Raw genomic sequence first — 20973 nt, forward strand, 5'->3', positions numbered from 1 at the left:
ATTTGAAGGTATTTTATTTCTGTGATAGGGAAATCTCACATAAAAGTCCTCATCATTTCTTTAATTCACAAAAAGCACAAATCAGTTAGAATTAAAGGGAAAAATTCACACCAAACAAAAATAAAGACTTGTTTTCTTCTCTTCCTCCTGTAACAAGAATAAAAATATTATATAAATATTAATTAAATTAATAGGTGCAGTAACTGGTTTTATTATTTTGCATAAAAGGGGTGTGTGTGTGTATATATACGTGTGTATATATATATACACATATATCAGATCTGTATCAGATATACTGATAGGAAGGACTCCTGATGGCATTCTCTGAAGCCTGTGAAAAAACCTAAAAGAGTTTTGAGTTATTCAAATCACCAGTTTAACATTGTGAACATTATTGTGTTCCAGAGTTTTTAAATATTTTTCTTTTACTGAATTTCCCTGATGCTGGGAAAGGTTGAAGGCAGGAAGAGAAGGGGATGACAGAGGATGAGATGGTTGGATGGCATCACCAACTCAATGGAGATGAGTTTGAGCAAACTCTGAGAGTTGGTGATGGACAGGGAGGCCTGGCGTGCTGCGGTCCGTGGGGTTGCAAAGAGTCGGACACGACTGAGAGACTGAACTGACTGACCGACTTAAGAAAGTATTGGATGTTAGCTCTTAGGATGCATTTCTCTATGGATCAATATTTGGGGGGAATCAACATTATAGTTAGCCTTCTCTGAATTTTTTGTTACCTGAAGTAATTTAGACTCCCAAAGCAGCACGAGCTTTTGAAATCAGTGCAGGACCCTGCAAATTAAAAATAAAAAAGAATCATCAACAAACTAGTGACTATAACAAAAAAGAAGCAGATTCACAGATATAGAGAGCAAACTAGTGGTCACCAGTGAGTAGGGAGAGGAAAGGGGTAGGGGAGATAAGGAAGGAGGGGAATAAGAGGTATTAGGTATACACTAAGCTACAATGATGTATTGTACAACCTGGGGGATATAGCCAATACTATAAATGGAGTAGAACCTTTAAAAAATTGTAAATCACCATACTGTATACCTGTAACTTATATAATACTGTACATCAACTACTAATAAAAAATGAAAAGATAAAAGTAAACTCAATCAATAAAACTCATCAGATTAAAAAGTAGATGACTATGCTAGTCACGACACAGTTAACTCTCTACTAGCTAGGGGTAAATTCACAGGTTTATAGATTAAATGGGTTAAAATAAAGATATGCAACTCTAAAGTCAACAAACTGGGACAATGGAAGCCAGAGGTGGAAAAAATCCTCCATTCTGATCAACAGTAGATATTGTATTTCCTATACCAAACTCCAGATTCTTACCAAGCCTCATCCTCTCTCCTTTCTCTAAAATTCAGTCACAGAAATCGAAAGGTTTGCAGAGAAAATACCGCTATGCTACTATTTGTTAATGTTCTCTACCTGTAAATTAATGTCTTCTCAGAACAAAGGACATTAATCTTTTTGTATCATATTTATCATAAATAGTTTACATAAAATCTATTTTATCTAGTTTTATCTGATTTTACTACCTGTCCCACCCACTTTACCAAAAACACAAAAACATCCTAATAAGTACACACATCGAAACACACATAATTATATTATTTATTAAAAAACTCAACATTTCTAAATATTATCAAAAGCAAAACATCTAAACCTATTATAAGACAGTCAAATAAAAGAGCAAAAGGCTGAAATATAGAATATTTTTTTAAAAATAGTGATCCTATATTCAAATGTATTTAGTAATACAAACTTGAGGCTTACAAAGTGTAACCAATTTGTAAATCCAGCTAAAATTACTAAATAATTATATTAAGATAACCTTTAATTACTACTCTGTTAATAGTCAAAGGCTTGCTCCTAAATGAGTTCAATATACTTCCTATAAATATTCCCCCAATATCCTGTTTGCCCAATTAATTTGCAACTAAATCCTTTTCATCCATTTGCTGAATTGATAAATTTTAGGCCAGAAGCCATCTAAATTATCATCAGTTAATCATATATTCACTCTACAGTTTTCTCCAGTAGGAAATAAATCAAAATTACTAACTCTCATTATACATTCCAAATTGCACTTCTACCTAATATTTAGCAAGAAAACTATGACTATTTTTAAACACTATAGTCTTTCGATCTGTTTCTAAATTAAATATAAATATTACTGGCATTATTTTAAAATTATAAATTAGTGAGCTATTATTTTCATTTTTCATTACAGAAAATTCCAAAGAAAAAAGAAAGAAAATTCCATACCAAGTGTTTGAGTACAAACATGAGCTGCACCTACCTCTTCTGTAAAGCAGACTTCCTGCTCTTGGCTTTGGCAGCACTTTTCCAGGAGGCCGGAGAAATCCGCAACGACAGCCTCAAGTTGTTCCTCTGTTATCTGTGGCTTCTGCTTCACAAGGTTAATGAGAAACCTATGTTTCAAAACAAAACAGTATATAAGAGAAGTCTGCTTTGTGATGGTATTTTTCTAAAAACTTCCTAGTAGAGAACACAAAAAGCACAAATCCTCGCTCTACATCCTCATTCCATCAATTATCGCCAGACTTACCACATATATTTTTGCCTAATATTTAATAGAAAGACTGAGGCTAGAACCATGCTAAATGTTCCACTGATCTGGATTTGGGCAGATTATAGATGAAACACTACTTCATAGTTCCACCATACTTATATGTAGTGAAATACAGTCTTCTTACTTGCCTAAAATATTCTTTCTGATTGGTTTTCTCTTCTAAAATCTGTCTTATCTACACTCAAAGGCTCCAACTTCCAAACCCCTGCCATTCACAGTTATCACACTCCTACCTGAACACTGTCCATCCTAAGTGCCTATACTACACATGTAGTGCTGAAATCCAGAGGGTCGCAGAGAGTCAGACACAACTGGGTCACTGAACAACACCACCACATTTAGTAATATATTCATGTTGGAATTAACATTAACTGAAGAAATGGGAGAGGCTTGCCAGGGGAGGCAGCATTCTTACATGCCTCAGATTGTGACAGAAAAAAGGGAAGAACAGCTTTTCCAAAATGAAGGGAGACCTTTTACAAAGCATGGGAGTATTAAAATGCATGGAAATTTGGAGAAATGAATTCTACTTTGCATTACTATCATCATTACAGAATGCATCCCACGATGAACTGAAATGTGCATTCCATTTCTTAACACCCACACTTCATGGTTGAATCAAATATTACGGCTATTTTCTTCAAGGAGTAAATAATGTGGAAAAAATGCAAAGGCGCTTTTTCAGTGCTTGTGTTGCAAGTACCCAAGACTTCCTATAAAGCTAGATCCTAATTAACCCTAAACAGATTGCCCCCTTTTTCTCAATCCCAAAACGCATCACAACGATAGTTAAAATGGAGACTCTTTTTACAAACAGGAACATCTGCCCCCAGTGAATTTTTCCAGTCTAAAGGCTATGAAGACACTGGGACATGACTATTTTGAAAGTCACTTTAAGTGCTTTGGAGTAATAACGATCTCCTGGTGGAGCCCAAGAGTGTTGGGAGCGTGAGGTAGAAATCTCCACCACTATTTAGAGTTGTCAGTCTTCTGCACAGTAGCAAATAACCAGTTCTTACTGTTGCTTCATTGTCTGCAGCGCTACACCCTGAACTTGGCAGAGATCCTTATGGAAGATGAACTTGTCATCGGAGAACGGCGGAGGCACGTATGTCTCATCCACCACCAAGCTGCTGAAACAGGGCCTCCTGTTGGAGTATGAAGAGGTGCAGCACTGGCCGACTCCAGAGTTGATGGGGCTCTCCTCATGTCTGATGCACAAGTGTCCTATGATAAGGTCAGCCTGGTTAGGGGGGTAAGGGGAGAAAGCCAAGAGACGGAGCGTCAACCAGAGAACTGGCTCAGGGAAGTCCTTGCAGTCATGTTTCATGCCCAGTAACATTAACATTACAGGAAGGCGTGTTGCCGGGATCAGCGCATGTGCTGCCATATTTACCTATGTACCCACTTGCTTGGGATAAACTTCAGCTTTTAGTCACCAATGTTCTACAGGTGATGTGGAAGACAGCCCCTTCAGCTATTTGTGTCAGCTATTGAAAACGCATTTTCAGCTACATACAGACGTCCGCAGGGGAAAAGTCTCTGCTCTGACCCAGGAAATCGTTACATGGCTTACATTTTCCATGTCTATTTAGTTGAACTTTCCATTTTCCTTTTGGGATTCAGAGAATCACTTTCTGAAGGTAAGAATAGCAAAACCTAACCTCTTTACATAGTCAATACACAAGTGTTAGTCGCTCAGTCGTGTCCAATTCTTTGCGACCCCATCGACTATACAGTCCGTGGAATTCTCTAGGCCAGAATACTGGAGTGGGTAGCCTTTTCCTTCTCCAGGGGATCTTCCCAACCCAGGGATTGAACTCAGGTCTCCCGCATTGCGGGCGGATTCTTTACCAGCTGAGCCACAAGGGACGCTCATAGTCCTAACTGAAAAGAAATAAGGCCTCTGTGTGTGTGTGTGTGTGTGTCCTTAAGGCTTTCTTCTTGTAGAATTCACCTACCTTCCACACTTCAGAGATACCTTTTTTTATTTCAAAAAAGTTTTTATATGGACCAATTTTAAAATCTTTATTGAATTGAATCTTTTGTGATAATGTTGCTTTTGTTTTCTGTTTTGATTTTTTGACTGTGAAGTATGTGGGATCTTAACTCCTCAACCAGGGATCGAACCCACACCCCCTGCATTGGAAGGTGAGGACTTAACCACTGGACCACCAGGGAAATCCCAAGAGATATTTCTTAAGCACCTAATAATAACTTGTAATAAGGGCCAACATATTTTGTATGCATACTATGTATCACGCTAGTGCTGAGCGAGTCATACTGATTATCTCATTTAAGTCAGTCATTGAATGAGGGCACAACTTCTGTTCTCAGACGTCAGATAAAAATTCTCAAGCTTAGTGAGATGACCAGCTTTCCCAGTGTGACAAGACTAACAAGTCGTGAAAAGGGACAGGAATGTGGGCAGAAGCCCCCCAATAACTATACCCCTGAAGCATTCTACCACCCTTGTCCCTGCACCCTCCTAACATGTGGGATTCCATAAATGACAAAGATGACAATGCTTAATTACAGGAAATTTTCTTTTTACTTCTAACCTTTGACAAAAAATTCCAGGATGTGAAGACTTACTAGCGATTAACTCCTCCTCATACAAAAGAGGAAAAATGGGGGGGGAAAATACACAATTTTATTCACAATTGTGACTTTAAGGGAAAAAATAATGAAAAAATAAACCTGTAATCATATGTATGACACCAGTAGTGTTAAAAAGTAAAGGTTACTGGCCTTACCAACTGGAAAGTCATTTTATTATTCAGATCGTGGGGCTACCCTGTTCTATACCCTGTACCTAGTTAAGGGGGATAAATTGTCCCTAATATCATCACCACAAAAATTAAACTACAAAAGACAAAAACATAGATATGGCTAAAAATAAAATAGAGACTCTGAATCTGTCAAACCTGAAGCTTTTTCAAAATTAGGTATTTGGCGAAATCATGAATCTAGTGATGTGTCTGTCTTTCTGTCATCCCTGTTCATAAAGCTCGCTCAGACATTGTTGAATTGACTCACTGCCATTCTAGAAGGACAGGAAGGCTGCCCACATGCCAACCATTCAGAGCTGAGTCCTTACACCCCTTCAACGGCAACTAATCCAGCAAGTCCAGGAAAGCTATCTCCACATTGGCTCTTAACCATTTCCCCCGAATGGGAACCATAAAGGCTATTTCGAGTCCAACAGAGCAGAAACAGGAGGAGACCAACCAAAACACTCACCACTCCCTCGCCACAGGCCAGTTGTTTGTCCTCACTGAGATGGCAACAAATGGCTCCCGCGTTCGCCATTTTCCTGGTCAAGGCCATCAGCTCAGGTGAGGTCAGCTGAGGAGCCTTCTTTGTGTAAGCAACAAGAAACCTGAAAGAAGCATTCCCCACCAAATCTTGCTGAGTCCTTCACTTGTTTCTGGACCCCCACTCCTTCTCAAAGACCCTCTTCTGGCATCAGAAGGCATGAATTCAGCTCATTTATTTCATCCACATGGTGCCTAGACCAGTACTGGGGATGCATTCACTCTGACACTCACTCCCTACACTCCTGTTACACCAGCAGATCACAGTGGGAAAATTAACACTGGGCAGCAGGCTGACTCTATTCCCACCCTCAAAAGTTTCCTTGAAATGAACTTTGAACTTTTGGTGTTTTAACTTTATGACAGAAGGGGTATCTTTACTGCAAAAATCTGCATGGTTTGGGCAACCCAAAGCCAGACTTTTGGAGGCCCTCTTTACAGGCCCTCTGTTGTTCCTTAAGAGAGGGGCCTGGGGAAGGCCGCCTGCTGGAACAGGAAACTGGGTGGTGGACAGTGGAACCTGGAGGGCTACAGTCCACGGGGTCACAAAAACTCGGACACGACTGAGCAACTGAGCACACAGGTCCAACTAGGTGATGGAATTAGCATAGCCATGGGTGGTTAATTTAGATGTATCTTTCCCTCATCAGTTAATGATTTTAAATCACTTATGTGTTAGTCACTCAGTCATGTCCAACTCTGACCCTATACCCTACGCACTGTAGCCCACCCGACTCCTCTGTCCATGGGATTCTCCAGGCAAGAATACTGTAGTGGGCTGCCATTCCCTTCTCCAGGGGATCTTCCCATACATCACTTAAAATATTGTTTAAACAAAGCATACGCATTTTGTAAGTAATATTCTCCTAATTTCTGAAAGAGACCACAGCTTCGCTTTGCCAGGGCTTGGCTCTCCTGGATATATTTCTCCAATTCTTCTTCCTGAAAATACAAGCATTATTACACACATTTTTTTCGGTCTGTATATGCAACTTTATATGTGAAATTTGACCAAATAATATCTTATTCTATTATGATAGCAATCTTATAGAAATCACTTTTAGAGGTTTTTTTTAATATTAAAGATGAATTATGAGGATTAAAGCAAATGGACTTTAGGGATTTAAGTTTAAAACTGTGAACCACAAGTTATTGTATGACAGAACTCAATCCTTGGGTAAAAAAAATACAATTCTTTCTATACAAAATCCTTGCCTTTCTGGAGCTATTCAAAAGGAATATTATTTTTATTCTGCGTATAAAAGAACTTTTGGTTAAAACATTTGTATTTCTAAAATAAGTCAAAAGTTGTTGACTACCAGTTAATCACTAGCTAGATAGCTATTTAATAGATATAACCACCTAACAACTCATTAGTAACTAGGTATTTTCAAACAAACAGCACTTTCAATACATGATATCAATGTAGTTTTTCAGATTTTCCTTAAAAAACTGGAGCAATTTACCCCTTTATCCTGGCATTCAGAAGGGTTTTCAGACTGGGAACACCTCTCCAGTAATTCCTGATATCCTTTAGCAACTCTTAGAATAATTGGAACAGCAAGCTTAGTGTGTCTTCTTGAATATTCATATGTAAATCTGAAATATGTGTGGAAAAAAACAAGTTATTGGAATTAAGAGACAAATTATTCCTCTGCTATGCAACATGCAGAAGTTAACATTGAAGTAACTAAACCTAGAAGTCAAATATGATTTCAACTATATGCATGGCAAAACTATTAATGGAAATTATGACCCCTCAAATTGGTCTAAAATGGTATTTTGCTTTCTTTTGCATCCTTCGCTTTGGCTTTTCCCTTATGGACTTTAAATGTATCCATCCAACAAATATTTTTCCACTGCCATCTCTGTGCAAGCATTTTCTTTAAGCAGGAAAGTTTCAATAATGTATAAGATAAAATGCCTGGCCTCTAAAAAGCACGCATTATAGGGAGACAGAAACAAATAAGAAATAGGTCATCTAATTTAAGTATTGCTAAATCAATGAAGAGAAATAAAGGAAGAGGGAAAAGGGTGACAATTTAGAGTGTGTGGTCAAGAAAAGTCTCTTTGAGCAGCTCTTTCAAAAGAAAAACCTAGTCGAAGGAAGCCACACAGAATGTTTGAGGAAAGATCATTCTTGGCTGAGAAAATTTCTACTGTGAAAAACCTTTTCAATTGAAGAACTGTTTCTATTAAATGAACAGCTTCAGAATGTATGATGGGTAAATTTAAAGAGATTTCTTGAATTTGCTGACTGTATTCCCAGATTGTAGAAATAGGTTAATATTAGTTCTACCTCCAATAATATTGTCCCTGAGTTTCTGAAATCTAGACTTTGTTCTTGTTTGCATAATTTAATTTAGCGGTGCAAACAATGTGTGCCTGTCTAATTTTAAGGCAACAATAGACTAATATCCTCTGGAATTATTAAAAAGAAAATTGTACCATTATTTTCATTACCACATTAAAAGCAGACTCTTAAATTTAGAAAGACCTTTGGAGATCATTAAGTATAATGTCCTAAGAGATGCACAATTCTCTAATAGTGTCCATTGATACACAGTGTACAATAAAGGGAAATGTACTAACTTAGCTGCTGGTTCCCCTTAAAGGCAAATAGAATGAGAACATATCCTGTAAATTACAGTTATTAGTGCCATACTGCAAACATCTCTAAATGCATTTTTATTTCCTTAAAAAAATAAAACAGATATTCAATAAATAGCAAATAAACTGTTACAATAAAGGCCCTTCTATCTAGCACTATCTATTAAGTTATACTTGAGGGAAAAGTTTTTAAAACATGCACATGAAAAAGCACCTTCTTAATTATGAGCCCTTCTTATTATAAAAATATCTATAACCTATTTGGAAAACCAACGGTGATCTTTATATGAGCAATCCATACAAGGATGATAATGCTTCTCTTTCCAAAACAAATGCATCCTCATAAGCAAGCCAGTGAGCAACAGCAAGAGTGACAGTCTCATCAGTATAAGAGATCCCATTCTTTATTCCCTTGTTATCTGCCTAACTATATTTTGGCTTAGAACCTTCTGGCATCATCCTCACATAGTGAGTTCAGAAACCATTTCAACAACACAAACCTGTCAGTCACATCATAATTCTTATTTGTGTGAATGTAATATTTACAGAGTGTGTTACCTTGCCATGGAGAGGTCTTTCTCCCTTGAAGAAAGTTGGTTGAAATCTCTCTCTCCTAAAAACCTATTTACATTTGGAGATAAGCCTTCAGGTTTGTCATCATTTTCTGCATGAATTATGCACTGACCAAGTTCAAGTGTGGTGGGCAGCTTGCAGCACTCTGCTATTTGTCTTGACAGAATATCTTGTTGAGAACATATGTAGGACATAACTCTTTCCTGCAATAGAAAAACAAAGTCTAAGTTTTAAAAATTTTATTCTTTAATTCAGGATCTTAAGGCCAATCCCAGGAAGGAAAGAAAGAAGGAAAAAGACGTTTGCCTTGTCTCCCCTTTTATGGTAGTGCTTTCCCTTCTGTCTCTCTTCACGTCTTTCCACCTAACTTTGTTCAATTCTTCTTTTCATACGTGTCAGCTAAAATCTACTTTACCCTCACAGCAAGTTTTTAAAAACAAAAGACAAATGTATGCCTCAAACTGAATGACATGTAGGTTGATGCATATCTTTCTATTAGTATTGAAATATGTTACTAAACATTTGTTATTGATGGCTTATCATGGAAAGCATAAGATTCATTTTTTTAGCAAAACTATCTGCAGTAATCCATTATGACCTCCAGAGGGCAGTCTATAGACAATGAAATGTTCAGGGCATGTAAGCGACCAAGAAAGCAGCTGAGCTTACATGTCCCTCTCAAAGTCCTGAAAATTCTGTGCATTCTTATCAGGAACAATTAGAACCCATTATTCAGCTGTTAAAATCCAACTAATATACCATACTTGAATTATTTTTTCCATCTTAAAGGAAAAGGATGGTTATGCACTCCAAAAACTGAAAAAACTAAACTTTAGGAAATGACCACACCACTTGGTAAAATTGTCAGCTAAAACTGATACAGAGAAAATTGTTCTTATTACCATTCTTAATATGAAGGTAAGTGCTTATAAAAGGAAAAATAAATGAGATAGGAAAATCTGCCTTGGAGGCAGCACCCCCAGTTCACTTCCCCAATTCCTGACACCAAGATTCTCTGCCTGGGCTCAGAGAGTCACGCTCAGGTCTCCCCAGCAGCCTTGGCTTCCTGATGACTTCCAAGTCTATCCCAGACTAATTGCCATTGGACTGGTTGAAATGAGCGTTTTACCCTCACTTCCAACCTTCTGGAAACCACGTTCCAGCCCTGGTTTCAAGCCATCTAAATATCCAGGAACAATGAACTTAAGCCTCCTTGAAGAAGAAGGTGTATCACAGGGAACCAGAGAGGGAGAAATTTGGAGATAGACAGGCCTATTGCACAACATCTAATAAGCCAAGGGTAGCCCAAAATAGATCAATGCCCCACTGCTTAAAGCTCAGCTGACTATGGCATGCTTGAGGGTTCTGTTTTGGGTGTATTTATTTTTAATTGGTTTTTAAATACCTTAGAGCCCTTTATTCACACCTCCCCTTGCTGGCTAGATTTTTTACTTTGTAGAACAGTATTTAGTGTTGTTTTTATGTTTCTTATATTATTTTGTTGTATTCATGTAATAGCTCTATGAATATAATGTAGAGTGCCTTCCATGTGCCAGGCATTGTGCTGGTGGCCTACAGAAATAACAGTCAACCAAAGATAGTGCCTAACCCCAATGAGGTCACATGTCTTATCTATCCTATCAGACAGTAAATTCCTTGAAGTCAGCTTGTGTCTTCCTAATAGGTGACCCCAACAGTGGCTAGCACATAGAAAGTATTCGATATATACTGTCAATTGAAAGTACAAATGGATGGAAAACAAATATATTAACAGTAAAGAGTCTGTCCCCCTCCCCCAATTCTATGTGGAGGGCTCACGAGAAGTTACCATCTCCTTTCAAAGTAAAAATGAATGGTCTAGCAAGAGGAGCCTATGCTTGAAGTAAAAAACAAAGTCAGCAAGACGGTTTTTCACTGTCAGCTAGCTACCACACCTATGACCAACTCGCAACAGGCTTCTCCCATTTAGAATGAGAGCAAAAGAAAGGAAAGAGAGTTGAAATATCTTTTTTATAGGAGGCAAGACTCTTCACCCCATCCTGCAGACACTCCAGCACGTTTCCTTTGCAGCATTCCTCATGTATGTGGGCCACATCCATGACCAGTTTCTGAATTTCAGTAAAATTAGCTTTGGGAAACTTTTGACTCACTTTAGTAACAGTTCTAAGGGAAAAAAAGAATTAGAAATCAATCATGGCTATCTATCAAGATGAAATAACATGCATAGAGTATTCATCTAATTGCACTCCAAGGAGAAAAGGCCAAAATGTTCCTGTTTATAAAGAAAAGGGGAAGTGTTACACATCTTATCAATTCTACCCCAGTCTTTCAAGGCAGTGACTCTATAAAATGTGATCTAGCTCTACAAATGGTATGGAACTAATTTATCTTTTCCTAAAATCTTTCCTGTGATTTGCAACAATATGTATCTCTTTGTTGTTGGACCCTGATGCTGAGTATTTCAGATCCTTCTTGTGAGAAGGTAGAAAAAAACTGGAAAGGATAAATAATTAAGAAATGGAAAATTCTTTGAGAACAGTAATCATTTTTTTACTTGGGAGAAAAAAAAACGACTCCTAAGAATGTGGGGAGGGTGCATGTGTGCGAATCAACAGGAACAAGAAAGCAAAGCCAATAAACACTTAGATGTGTCATCATGCCAAGACACATAGAATGACCCACAAAGGAAGTCAGAAATGAAAGTTCTCATTCCTTCTGCATATTTGATGTAAATTTTAAGAGCTGTCTAGTTGAGACCACAGCACTTGTTTCTGCTACTAGTCGACAGACTTTCTTTTTTAATTGAGAATATTTAACTTTATTCACTTATGGATATCAAATGATAAATAATGTCATTATAATCATATCTTTTTCCTTTGGTTTTTATTCTATTTTTGGTTTTGGAATTTAAAGAATAATTTGTTAACTTACATTGTTTTACTAAGGTAAATTTAAATAAAGTAGGTCATGAATTAATCTTTAAGTTTCTAATAGAGTTGGAGGGTTGTTAAAGCATAATCTGACCTCCTCCAAGGAGAATCAATCAGTCTTGGAACTAAATCCATGACTTAAAACTTTACGTTTTTACCAAGTGCAGTATTTTTAAATGTGTCATTTAACAAACAAGCAAATAAATATACTTTACATGCATGTACTTGGTACTCTTCAATTAGCAGGCCAGATGTTTTTCTATACTAGAAATGCTTCAGTTTAAAACTGAAGACTACTTTGAACCAGTTATATAATTTAAAATTTCCTAGCAACCATACTAAAAAAGTCAAAAGGAACAGGTTAAATTTGCTGTAATAATATGTTTTTTAGCACAATATATAAAAAATAATATTTCAATCAAGGTTAAAAGTCATTTTTAACTACTTTTTATCGAAATATATTTATGTGTTAGTTTCAGGTGTACTACTTGCAGAGTGACTCATTTTTATATGTTTTTTATATATACATATTCTTTTTCAGATTCTTTTCCATTACAGGTTATTACAAGATATTGAATATAGTTTCCTGTGTTATACAGTGGGTCCTTGTTGTTTATAACAGTAAGCCTATTACTGAGGTATCACACATTTTCTTTTTCACACCGAGTCTTTGAAATCTGGCTTTACACTTAGAGCACAATTCCTCATTTACACTAGCCACATTTCAAGTGCTCGGGAGCTTCCTGGGGCTAGTCATTGCCATACTGGCTAGTCCAGCTCTAAATCACTGATAATTCTGATTCCCATATTTGACCTCAAAGTCTCAGTTGTCAGGATTCAGACAGAGATCACTGACATAGCAGACAAGCAGATGTGATGGAAATAAATCATGACAAGGACCTAGAAAAACTTGGTTCTGATGACCAGTAATGTGGTCTTGGGTAAACTGCTTTAATCTGACTGGACTTCGGGTTACTCATGTCTGAAAATGAAGAGGTTGAACTACATGATTCAGTTGTTTGGGTTTTGTTTTTTTAATATTCCTCTCATTCTAACAACAAAAAATAGATAAATGAGATAAATTAGATACGTAGATGATAGATTAGATAGATAGATAGATACACAGATACATACATACATACAATCAAGGAAAGAAAGAGAGAGCAAATATGCTAAGTATAACAGTCAATTGAAAAACTCCCAGTTTGCCTCTGAGCTTTTTTAGCAGCTGGGACAAGAAAACAGACTTCAGTGAGTTATTAACATATGCTTTCATCAGTTAGGAAAATACATGCCAGTTCTTCAGAAATGACAATTTTGTTTTCCTCTGGACAGTAGATTCTAATATTATTGCTTCAAGTGGATATTTTATGAAGAGCAACAATTGACATGATGGACTTTTATAGCAGAGTAGGAAGCAAAATTAATATAAAAAATTTTTTGTTAAGCCAGAAATTTTAAATGATACTTAGAGAAGGCTAATCTACTTTGTAGAGAATTCAGGAAAATAATTATAATTATGAGGCATAAATAAGTTGAAGTCCAGAACTTGAGTATCTAGAAGAACAGGTAAGTAACATAAATCTCTGAAGCCTTCTCTAAGCATTATCTCGTCTAAACTTTAGAAAGTTTTAAATAGCAGACTGATCTGTTCCCTGCCCTTCCTAAGATTTCATGATTCTAATCACAGTGAAAAGTGAAAGTGAAAGTAGCTCAGTCATGTCCAACTCTGCGACCACATGGACTATACAGTCCATGGACTTCTCCAGGCCAGAACACTGGAGTGGGTAGCTTTTTCCTTTTCCAGGGGATCTACTCAATTCAGGGATTGAACCCACGTCTCCCACATTGCAGACAGATTCTTTACCAGCTGAGCTACAAGGGAAGCCCACAGTAGTAGCTCTCATCAATGGAAACTTCATTCTCTACAACAGTAATAAAAAGTGGACTCAAATTACAAAATGGAAGTTTTGAAGATATCTTCCAGAGAGAGCTCAAACTTACATGGCTCGGAAGGTCCGGGGTCCAAATTTTCCCATTACTGCACATGTATGTTGATTTAACAAACTGCTTTCTCTTAATTCTTTTGTAATTGATGTTACCTAGATAGGAAAACAAAAAAAAAAAAAAAAAGGTGTTAAGAAAGGATGCATTTTCCCTGTTAGACTCTAATAATTAGAAAAACAACAGATACAGCTAAAGTATTTATTGTTGTTGTTGTTTAGTTACTAAGTCATGTCTGACTCTGTGACCACATGGACCAGCTTGTCAGGCTCGTCTGTCCAAGGGATTTCCCAGACAAGAATACTGGAGTGGGTTACCATTTCCTTCTCCAGGGGATCTTCCCAACCCAGGGATCGAGCCCAGGTCTCCTGCATTAGCAGACAGATTCTTTATTCCTGAGCCAGCCACCAGGAAAGCCCACAGATAAAACATGAAACTCTACAAAAACTTTTTCCTAACAATTATAAATGTCATATATTCTTACAAAACTTTATTCATGCTTTTTTCCTTTAGATGGGTTTATATACATCTATGCCAGACAGATTTATTAAAAGTAACTTGAAACAAAAACACTGCAATTTTCATACTTGAGAATGAATAAACAACTGTAATTTTGAACAGATTGAAGCCTGATCATTTCCTTTTTTTTTTTTTTGCAATTAAACTTTTATTGAAGACTATCCAGTGGCAAGAATACCTTGTGTATTATATTATGTTTTAGACATTCAATAAATAATTCATTGAGAATGATTTTCACAATGCATTCATCAAAACAGCCTTAAATATTGTTAAAAGCACATTCAAGCGCCTGTCCTGAGTTCTAACAGGTTTTTAATTTTAGGTCGCCGATCATATTTTTTGTTTTTTTTTTTTTTTCTTCTGATCATTTCTTAAGTGGCTGCTCAGTCACAAAAAGTGAGATTGCATCACAGCCTAACATTCTAGGAATAGTCACTGTCCTTAGGAAATTTTTATTATAGGACTTTCAATTCAGTTCAGTTCGGTTCCTCAGTTATGTCTGACTCTTTTTGACTCCATGGACTGCAGCACAACAGGCTTCCCTGTCCATCACCAGCTCCCAGAGCTTGCTCAGACTCACGTCCATCGAGTTGGTGACTTTAAGCAACAAGTAATGAATTGTGGATGTTATTCTAGCTCTCCAAACCTAAGAATCATTCACACCTCTAAATTTAAATTTCATTGTTTGTTAAATGACAGTGACACTTCCACTTCAAATTTATTCTAAGGTTTAAAAGAAATAAAAGCATTTATCATACTTCTCTTTCACTTTTCTCCCTCTTTTCCTGATCTTTTTCTCCTCTTGCTCCTGCCCCATCTTCTTACACCTTCTACTCCTCTCTTTCATTTATGATATCACTTCTACCTCTGTCTTTATCCCACCAAACTTACTTCCTTAATAATAAAATCATCATTGGCTGAATGAATGGATGGATAAAGGAATGAATTTAAAAAAAAAACAAAAACCCAGCAAACCCAGGTTTTTAGCCCAAAGAATAGCAGACTACTGAAATATATCCTATTCTGAAAATGATACTCTATACACAGAGCATAGTTCTATTTTTGACTTTTTTTTTGGCTTTAGTCAGTCATAATCAGATTGAAGTAATTGGTCCAGATATCCCTACAAATATAATACCTTTGTTTCAAAGCATTCAGTGGCATTTTCAGCTTTGCAGCAATGTGGAATAATTTTATCATATTGAGTAGCCAAAGAAAGAATTGTAGGTGCATACAGTACAGGGTGCCTTCTTGCTATCTCATAGATGTATCTGAAATGAAAAGGAGCAGTCAGATTTACAAACACATTAAAATAGGGCTGCTATGGCTTGGAACTGGACTCTGGAATTGTTTAAAGATCAGGAAAATCATCATTTTTTCCACTTGCTGTCAAAATTTTCCTCACTAAAGATCCTCCAGGGGGAGGAGATATATATATAGATATATATATATATATATATATATATAAAATTAAGACTGCTATGCATTGATGTACAGCAGAGACCACCATAATATTATAAAGCAATTATCCTCCAATAAAAATAAATAAACATCCTCCAGGAAAAAGAAAAATCTGACAGCCAATCCTACATTCTATTATGAGGACAAACTAGGCAGAATCACTGGCTGTGATTCTTATTAAAGTATCCTTTTCAAGAAGTCTCCACAGACATGTTTCCAGAGTCAGAAAGGCCAGACTTTCACTAAATAAAGCAGAAAAGTAAAGTATTTTTTCTTCTCAGTGCAAAATGAGATGATCCACCCTGGCAATCACTGTAGCAGAGATATTCTAAGGGCAGGTTCTATATTTCTCTGGATCAGGCACTACCAGGGAAGATAGAAGTGACCAAGCATTAGACACAGGCTTTCCCAACAAAGAACCTGGCCTCAAATGCCCTCTTGGGAATGTACTAGCTGTATGCCCTCATTCAATTGCCTTAACTGTCTAAGCTTCAATCTCCTCATCTGCAAAACAAGATGAAGGAAAGAAATCAAGAGGAAGAGGACAAGGAGAATTGATGGGCTGTTTGTAAGCATCAATATGATCATATATGCCAAGCACACACGTGCCTAAAACATACTAAGAGTTCAATAAATGCTAGACGTGCTTACATATCTTAAACATTCCTGGATGGCTAATTTTTTTTTTCCAAGCAATTTGATGAACACAAAATACCAAGTGTTTGGCTCTAGAAGGAGTCATTTGTGCCATAGAAAAATTGGACAAGCTAAATACTATTCTTGGGCAAGCTAAAATTAGGAAAAACAAGGTGTGTCTAAGAGACTAACAGCTGGTGGGTCTCCTGTGTGGTCTACACCTATCTATTTACCTGTTGTGGAGACAAAGTTACATTTAACATTGGTCACTTAATTTCACAGGGCAAGAGTTCAGAAGATGCCACACAAAACATTTTTTTTTTTTCTCCATGCACTAGACTACCTTCACAAATTGCAGAATTTCTCGATTCTGCTTGGCACTGCCCCCTTTCTGGGGTCTTACCTGTTTATGAACCGCTCTCTATTTTCCTTGTACGATTTACAGCTCGTGACTGGTTCTGGAACTGGGAAGGGCAGAATGGAAGCTGGAACGGCCTTTTTGTGCGCTAGGAAACAGTCATGTCTTTCCTCTCCAGTTCGGCCACAGCAGTCTGAAAGCCCATACTTTTCAGGAATTTCCTTTTCACGGCAAATTTCTTCCAGAAAGGCAGATACCTAGAAGATTTATTTGTAATGAAAGACAACTAACTTTACCTAAAAATGCTGCAAAATACATGAAAAGTTTTCTAATATCTAGAATCAAAACTGTGGATGAGGAAAATAACTCCCCCCTACAAATTCCAATATAGTTAGTTTCATCCTGAAGGAATAGTTTTCTTTGATGTGTTTGGGAAATGGAATTTAGTTGCCAACCTTGAGTAATACACATGACAAAATTATTTTATCTTAAAAGGAGGGCATAGATACTCCATCTGATAGTCTTGTGATAAGACACTGATCGAAAAGTTGGAGATTATTTTCAGACAAAAATCAAAATATTTTGAAATGGAATAAGAATAGCCTCAAATACTTTTAATGGGTCTAATTATACATTTAGCTAAAATGTTTTAGGGAATTCCCTGGCAGTCCAGTGCTTTAGGAGTCAGCGCTTTCACTGCTGTGGGCAGGGTTTGATCTCTGGTTGGGTAATTAAGGTCCCACAAGTCCCACAGTGTAACCAAAAAAAAAAAAAAGTTTTAAAATGTACATTTTAAATGTTTAAAATCCTTCTTTGTTGCCTTAATTTTACCAAAATCAGGTGATGACACAAATAGCCTGATGAATGCCTCTGAAAATTATGTGTGTTTCATTCACTTTGGGAAACTTTTTATTTAGCTTTTAAAACTACTAATATTTAGAGAATCCTGGAAATCTTAACTAAGACTTCCAATTCCCAGTTTACATAAAAAGTCTGTCTTTAGGTTTACAATGATAAATCACTATTCTGTAACATCACCTTGGTTATCTCATTGGATGTAAAGTTGTGATATAAAATGCATTTTGCTTATTTGGCATACATTTTTAGACTATCAGGTCAAGTCAAAAATAGAGATGCTAATAAGGGACTTTTATTAAGTCATCAATTTCAGAGTTATAAATACTTTATATCTTTAAAAAAGTATAATAATGTAGATTTTAATATAATTATAATAATGTAGATACATCATCTTTTGGCTACTTCATTAGCTCCATCATGACAGGATTCTCTGGGCATTTTGTTTCATAATTGGTAGCTCTAATGATTTTAAAGTTTTTAGTTATTTTCTATATTAAGATAATAATAACCAATAATAACTGTCATTTATTGATCTTCTACATTAGGGTATCCTATTCTAAAAAAAGTAGTCACTGTTAATCTGAAATTCAATTTTAAGAGGGCTTCCTATTTTTTTGTTGTTGCTCATTTGTTGAATCTGGCAACCCTAATCTGTGCTATGCTCCTCACATTTGCTACAGTGTGGAGTCTAATATAACGAAGCCATTGAGGATGTTAAATCCTGGTTGTTAGTTGCCTTTAAGAAAATTATCTAACATCTCTGTGCTTTGTCTTCCCCAACTGGAAGACTTCCATCTGCCCTCTAGGACTATGGCAAATATTTAATAAATTAGCATTTGCAAGCAAAGCTGATACTGTGCCAACAAGGCCTACCCAAAATCTCTTGGCTCACTGAACATTCATTCTGATTCATCAAAGCTATGCTCCACACCACAAAATATTTTGACTATCAATAGGTACATAACATTGCCAAGAAGAATGGCTGTTACACTGTTTGCTTAATAAAAATGAGCTCCTACTACTCATCATATCAATCTCCATCACTCATTTTATAGATAAACTAAACTCAAAGAAGTCTAGTAATATGCCCACAGTCACCCAGATACTCTGATTTCAGGACCTTAGTTCTTAGTCCCCATGCTTATAGCATCTCTTTACAATAGACATCCATTGTTTTCTCCTCTGCTCTCTCCAGCGAATCAGAATTAAACCTCCTCTCATACAACAGGATTTCAAATAATTCAATGTATTTACTTCTTAAGCAGTCCCTGCATCTTCTCTTCTGCATGCTGAGTTTTTGTCAAATATCACAATAATTTTTTTTAAAAATTATTGCTATCCACTCACCTGGTTTTCTAAACACCCAGCAGGTTGCTCACTGCCAGTGGATTTCTCTATTACAGTCAATACATCTTTCACCATGTGACTTACTTCCTCATAAGTGGCTCCTTGAACAGACTGGGCAAAAAATATGGTAGCTCTGAAACAAAAATATATATGAATGCTTAAGAAACAGACTTATATCATTCTTTTTCTCAAGGTTAGTTTTTGGTTTCTTTGCTGTCTGCTATATTGTAATCTGCTTAGGGGATGACTTTTGCTAAAAATATATGTTAATTTTAGCCATCCAGAAGAAATGTCCATCTTCTTCTTGTCCCTTTCCCCCATGAATACACATATATCTGTTAACAAAGAAAATAAGTGGATTTCCCCTAAGAATGGTTCCTCCTTTTGTGGTCATCCACCCACTGCAATGTCTCCATACTTGAAGGTATCTATATTCTTTGTAGTTTTTTTTTTGTTGTTGTTGTTGTTTTTTAAGCAGAGAATTAGTCAGTAGACCTTTGCCTGAGTCTACTCCCAGGGTGATCAAGGTCTGATCATGGATTAACCCAAAGCATTATTATCACAGGTTTTGGTGTGCAATCAATATCTGTAACAAATGCCTTTAAAATCATTATTAGAAACTTCAGAAGTATGGAACAGAAAGACAGCATTCAAGAGAACAACATACCCTCTACAAATAACCAAAAATAGAACATTTTACCTTCTACTATTTGTTACTAGGATTAAGCAGTATTCAGGTTAGAAAATATGGTACTATCATCCTATTGGTACTGAGGAGAAAAATTATTGAATTGGTATAGAGTTACCATCAATCAGACATTATTCTTAAAGTTCTAAAATCTGATTCTGTTTGTCCTATAGATTTACAAGGGATCTAGAGGTTGAGGTTAACGTCTAAGGCATGGGTCAACTGTTAAACCTCTTCAATATTAATTTGATATTCAACATAAATAATTTTCTTAACATTGTCTAGTTTGTTTTTACATTTTAAAAACTCATAGAGCTATCCAATTTTATTCAATTATCTAAATTAACTTTTCATTGCTGTACATATTTAAAGTGCATTTATACAAGCGAAACTTACAGGCCAACTAAATTTGTCCCTGAAGAACATGGGGAAGAATCCAATATGGAATCTGGAAAGCAAGATAAATTTCATGAGAAACGGTGTTTTCAACTGCAGTCAGGAAAGGCATCATTGCTAGATATAATGTTTGTGTCTCAGTTAAAACTATACAATTTTAGAACTGAGAAAACATTAGGAATCATCTATCCAAATATCCTAATTTTGTACTTGGGAAAGCAAAGAAACTTAGAAAGAAAGTTAAGCAGAATAATTTATAGTAGACTTAACACTAAAATTCAGATTTTATATCTTCCAGTGTTTTAACACTTATTGAACTAGTCACAGATAATATTAGACACTGCCATGATTTTGTAAAACTCTTGTACTCTTATAAAGATATAAATTTATCATTCATTTTAAGCTATTCACCAATGAAATATGTATCCTCTATGTGGAGCAATATGAAAAATAATTCAAAGCAACTGAATAAATACAGATTTAAGAATTTTCATGTAGAAAAAAGACAAAAGAAAAACATAAAATATCTTACCTATTCCATATGCATTTTTATGCATTGTTCTGGAATCGCTAAAATTTAATAGAAAAAGTAAAAAGAATGCTACCACCCACTTCATGCTTGCTAGTTATTTCGTCCTCGGTGGTGATGATTGGGGCAGAAT

General features: G+C 36.2%; 1 protein-coding gene across 1 annotated transcript; it reads right to left on the reverse strand.

The window, feature by feature from the left end:
* On the reverse strand, positions 1 to 20973 carry LOC122696466 (alpha fetoprotein). Its single transcript, XM_043906493.1, has 15 exons — positions 20844 to 20973; positions 20312 to 20363; positions 19228 to 19360; positions 17068 to 17279; positions 15706 to 15838; positions 14049 to 14146; positions 11148 to 11277; positions 9100 to 9317; positions 7398 to 7530; positions 6776 to 6873; positions 5858 to 5996; positions 3634 to 3857; positions 2321 to 2453; positions 738 to 792; positions 1 to 147 (listed from the first exon to the last, which is right to left on the reverse strand). Exons 1-14 carry the CDS (start codon positions 20926 to 20928, stop codon positions 748 to 750), a joined length of 1833 nt encoding a protein of 610 aa, XP_043762428.1. The 5' UTR covers positions 20929 to 20973; the 3' UTR covers positions 1 to 147; positions 738 to 747.

The sequence above is a fragment of the Cervus elaphus genome, chromosome 6 (assembly GCF_910594005.1).
Source record: "Cervus elaphus chromosome 6, mCerEla1.1, whole genome shotgun sequence".
NCBI lineage: Eukaryota > Metazoa > Chordata > Mammalia > Artiodactyla > Cervidae > Cervus > Cervus elaphus.